Source organism: Abramis brama (genome assembly GCF_963993115.1).
Source record: "Abramis brama genome assembly, chromosome: 12".
NCBI lineage: Eukaryota > Metazoa > Chordata > Actinopteri > Cypriniformes > Leuciscidae > Abramis > Abramis brama.
Window position 1 is genome coordinate 4,582,217 of NC_139974.1, and position 4,962 is coordinate 4,587,178.

General features: G+C 34.9%; 1 protein-coding gene across 2 annotated transcripts; it reads left to right on the forward strand.

The window, feature by feature from the left end:
* Positions 1-1,610: 1,610 nt before the first annotated feature.
* LOC311093984 (uncharacterized protein) lies at positions 1,611-4,627 on the forward strand. 2 transcript variants are annotated; one of them, XM_084131708.1, is made up of 6 exons: positions 1,611-1,733; positions 1,993-2,039; positions 2,147-2,443; positions 2,683-2,928; positions 3,046-3,093; positions 3,166-4,627. In XM_084131708.1, coding segments are annotated over exons 1-5 (639 nt in total). In that variant the 5' UTR covers positions 1,611-1,731; the 3' UTR covers position 3,093; positions 3,166-4,627. The 2 variants fall into 2 exon arrangements, with proteins under 2 accessions (XP_083987834.1, XP_083987833.1); XM_084131707.1 differs by having other exon boundaries at positions 3,046-3,072.
* The last annotated feature ends 335 nt before the right edge of the window (positions 4,628-4,962 follow it).

The following is a 4,962-nucleotide window of genomic DNA, read 5'->3' on the forward strand; positions in this document are numbered from 1 at the left end:
AAAGTAGGAGATCCAAATGCAGCTTTATTGGCTGGGGCAATCCAGAGGCGTAATCCAAAGTACAGGCTAGGGTCATACACAGGCAGGTAGTCAAAACAAAGAAACAAACAAAACAAACAAAACAGGCAGGGACCAGAGGCAAGAGAGTAATCCAGGGACCAGAGGCAAGAGAGTAATCCAGGGAACAGGGCAAGATATCAAAAACCAAGAAACAAGAAAACCAGGGAAACGCTCAGAAATGCAGTGTAACACTTAACAAGACTTTGCCGTGAGTGAATGAATGAACAAGGTATAAATAGACTGAGACTAACAGGGTGATGGGACACAGGTGAATGCAATCAGTGATAATGAGGTACAGGTGAATGTGATGAGTGTTCAGAGATAATGAGTCCGGTCAGTGAGTATGGGAATTGTAGTCTGAGAGTGAACGTGAGTGTCTGATGTGGAGTGCCCTCTGGTGGCTCTCAAGGGCACTACAGCTGGTGACCGTTACAATTATTAAAAGTAGCCTAAAATAATGTGTTTATCAATGTCTCTCCAGATTTGTCTGTTGGAGGATCTTCTGATGGGAGAAAACATCATTCTGAACTGCAGCATGAGAAACAGATATGAAATCGCATAGCAGTTATTGCATATTCAGTGGTTAGGGGGGATTGGGGGGATGTAAACAAAAAAATAATTGCATCACAATAAGTGTATTGTGATTGTCACTAACATTTTAGTAACTAAACTGAATTTGATTAGGTTTAGTGACAACATGTTACAATGTTTACATGGTACAATTTCTGGTAAGCTACACTTTTTTATTATTTCAGTTCAATTAAATTATTGTGATTTGATTTATTATTGACTCATTTGGATACATATTAGGTACACAAGATAGGCGTTAATTTTTCTCAAGAAAAAAACAACTCACCTAATGCTGTAAACATACAGAGAGCCATATCAGCTGGAATATAATGTAATTAATATTAATATAATTATAAATATAATGTAATTCATATTAATATAATTATAAATATAATGCGGTTTTTTGATTATAATAACAACTTTATTTAATGATATAAGTAAAAATATAATAAATATGTAATATAGTACACATATTTAACAAAATACTCTCTATAGCTCTTTTTTTTTCTAGCCAACTATAGCCTATTATGGTCATTAAATGGCTTTCCTGAGGTAAATGTTATGTGACATGATTGTTCTCCAGATGTTTTATTGACCCCTTTGTTTGATTGATTGGTCGATATTATGTATAATGTACATTTCGGTAAGTTGTACTGTATCTTTCAACAGTGTTCATTCGTGTTTATTTACTAGCCTATTAGTAGAGATGATCGGTTCACGTGCCGCTATCTGTCACGTCACATTTACAAGCGCTAAAACGGTATTTATTGTTTGAATTTCGTAATAGAATAGACAGAATCTGAGAGCTGAGATTTTTTTTTATATCATAACTAACCTGCTCTGTCTGGTCTGTCGGTCTCCGTGTCCTCTTTGCTTCGTGATTTTTCTGAGCGTGGGAAAATGTGTGGCGTGTGAAAAGTCTCGCGGTGAATGCGTGAGAGTTGGCAGCTCTGTCATAACACTCTTCCTGAGTAGGAGGCGCAGAATGATGCTTGTTGGAGCTCAGCTGTGTGACGCTTTTGGTTTTGTTTTTACTCGTATCGCTAAACATGTTTACAAAGTTTTGAGGCATGAAAACTAGACTCGTACCGAATTTTTACCATGTAAGTTTTAAGCTGGGTCAATGTGTACATTATTGTGATTATAATTATGATGGTTATGATGTTTTTTATTAGTGTGGTTATTCGATTCAGATTAAAGTTTGATGTTTCATTTTGGACATTTTTATCATGTAAGATCCACATATTTAGACTAACTGAAAATGAATGTTTAGTAATATTTTACCGCTCAGGAAAGCGTTTTATCCCTGTATGAATGTGTTTGTGTCTGTGACATAAACCAGCTCTTCTGTTTTCTCAACAGGTTTTTGAATCTTCTGTTGTTGCTGTTTTGCTTTATCAATCATTGCGGTCAGTATCATTTTTCTTTGTAAATTGTAACAATTCTTGATTTCTAAAATTAATTTCGATGTTAGGAATTCTAGGTAGAAAGAATTTTATTCTGTCTATATTTGCAGGAACCACTCCTGTATCTGTGACGGGGGGAAAAGGAGGCAGCGTCTCACTGACATGTGAATCTGAGGCCAGAGAGATTACTCGTATTGTTTTAAGCAGTCAGTCAAAAATCATCCTTGTCTGTGAGAGTGAAAAATGTGAGAGTGAAAACAGCCGAGTATTTAAAAAAGGATTGTGTGACATCATCATCAAGGATCTGAGATTCAGTGACTCTGGGAAATACATTCTGAGAGTTTATTACAATAATCCTCAGGCAGAAGAGAAGCGACAAACCCTGGAGTATCATCTTCATATCCATGGTAAAACTGATCACACCATCAGCGTGTGCTTTCTGGATTTCCTGATAATGATAGCAATGCAAACCAGCAAAGATAGTAAATGTCATACATCCCATCAAATATCCAGATTAATTGATTACAGTATGCTTTTCAGTAGCTTATTTTTAAAATGATTACATTTGGTCTCCTTAGTAAATTGTGCATATGGCATTGATTGACACCATTATTATAATTATGAATGTCTTTCTGTTCCTCCTCAGATGAGATCTCTGTGAAGAAAGGAGAGGATCTGAAGTTGGATGTTCTGTTGATCAACGCCTATAAAGTGGAGAGAAACTCTAGTGAAGGCTGGACAGAGGTGTGGACGAGAGGTCACGGGGTCAACAGTGATCGACTGACTGATCATGATGGAAATCTGACCATTAATGAGTTTACAGCCAATGACACTGGAACATACAGATGTCTGGACTCTAAAGGAGAAATCTTGATCACAGTCTCAGTCTCAGGTGAGAGAAGATCAGTGGATGAGGAGAGATATTATTTATAATACATCATGAGTTTGGATCTTTTCTCATTCATACTGAAGCTAAACTGTATGACTAATCTTTTCATATCTTGTACAGAATCCGTCTCAACAGGAGAACTCAAAGGTAACACAGAAGAACAGTAAAGTAAGAGATTGTTTTAGAGTTTGTATTTTATACAGTGAATTTAAAAATGTAAAATGTGTGCTCTCTTCCCAGCTTCACCCCATCCTGAAAGTTGGAGTTGGTCAGAGAATCTGTTAGTGTGTATTGTGACTACTATATTTATTGGGTATATAGTGATTATGGCACTTCAAATTGTGTTGAGGTTTGCTGGACAGTACTGATGAGGTATTTTTCTTGAGCGGCAAACAGATTCTGTCAACATATATATATATATATACACACCAAGATTCTGGGCCAGATTTACTAACAGCTTACTCCAGCGCAACTCTCTTTTGGCTTTAAAAAACTACTGTCAGGATTTACTTTTCAGACCCTGAAAAGATAGTAACTGAAAGCTTACCATTCCTAGTTCTTGAACTCAGAAATATAGTTTTTTAGTAGAAAAAGAGTTATAAAGTATTAATAGTAAAAACACAACTGAAAGCATTTATATATATATATATATATTTATATTTATATATTTATTTTTAACATATATAAAAAATGTAGAACTCTTTTTAAGATTTTCTTAATATATACTTAAATTTCTATCTGATCTTTATTTCCCTGTTTATCACTGTGAAGCTGCTTAATATTCAACAATATTATTGATGTGACTGCTTTGAAACAATCTGTACTGTCAAAAGCTCTAGAAATATGTGACTTGACTATGGATTGAGGAAGGTTGGAATCCACAACACGACTATACATATTTAAAAACACTATGAATCATACACTTGCTGCCTTAAAGGATAAAAACTGGACATCACACACTAGACTTTGTACATTGTTCCGAGCTCAACACACTCAGGCAGAAACACATCCCTCGTTACTAGACACACGACAGATGAAAACAATGCGTTCTAAAATTATCTCAAAATATAAAACACGTTTGATCTCCTCCAACTGGGTATAATTATTCCCTGATTAAGCTAATAAAATCTGTCAATAATACACTATGAGATTTTCTGTGAGACCTCTCAGCTCAATCCTGCAGTCTGGCTCGGACTTCAGCAACGACTACATTGTGTCAAGTTTTTTAATTTTTTACCTAACTTAAAAACAAATAAGACAAACGATCACATTGAACTACTTAAGTTAACTCAACTAATCTGCTCCAATTAAAGTCAACTTAAATAATTTTGTTCATCTAATAAATAACAGGTAGTCTTGTGGACTTAAAATGTATTTTCAAGGCAACTACAGATTATTTTTCATTTAGCTGCAAACAGCTGCAATCCTTATTCTTTCATCTCCATGTCTGATTTCCAAAGCAAACTACATGAAATGAACATTACCACAGTGATAACCACAGTAGCCACAGCATTAAGCTGTTAAATGCAAAGCAATAATAATTTTATAATAAGAGTTACCACATATAATTTTTTTCATGCTGCAATGCATGCTGGGAAATGGCACACAATTGTTAAACATAAAATTGTAACTCGGGTCAAAAGTCAGTGTATTCCAGCCTTCATTTTTTGACAACTGTGTGTATTTGTATTTAACTACACAAATTAAACAACATTTGTAAGTAATACTTTTGTTGGTATGTATTTGTTTTATTGTGTATGCATTTTTTGCGTTTTTTAAAAATATATCTATATTCTAATATGGTGAAATAGAGGATGTTTCAAGAGTTTACTTCTGTTGCATTTACTTAAAAAATAAAACTGAAGCTGTATCACACGTGACAGATTCATAAAGCAGCAGCATGAGCTGAAATCTGCTGCTAGCTGAAATGATCCAGGATCTTGTTTAAAATAAGCTTCAGTCGCTCTGAACATTACGCAGAGCCGCATGAGGCACTCAACACTTACAATGATTTACCATCTCACTCTCTAATTTACC

Excerpts from the sequence above, each read along its gene's own strand:
- LOC311093984 (XM_084131707.1), top strand. Across the intron at positions 2,444-2,682 it reads GTATCATCTTCATATCCATG|ATGAGATCTCTGTGAAGAAA; the intron begins GTAAAACTGATC and ends GTTCCTCCTCAG. Across the intron at positions 3,073-3,165 it reads CTCAACAGGAGAACTCAAAG|CTTCACCCCATCCTGAAAGT; the intron begins GTAACACAGAAG and ends CTCTCTTCCCAG.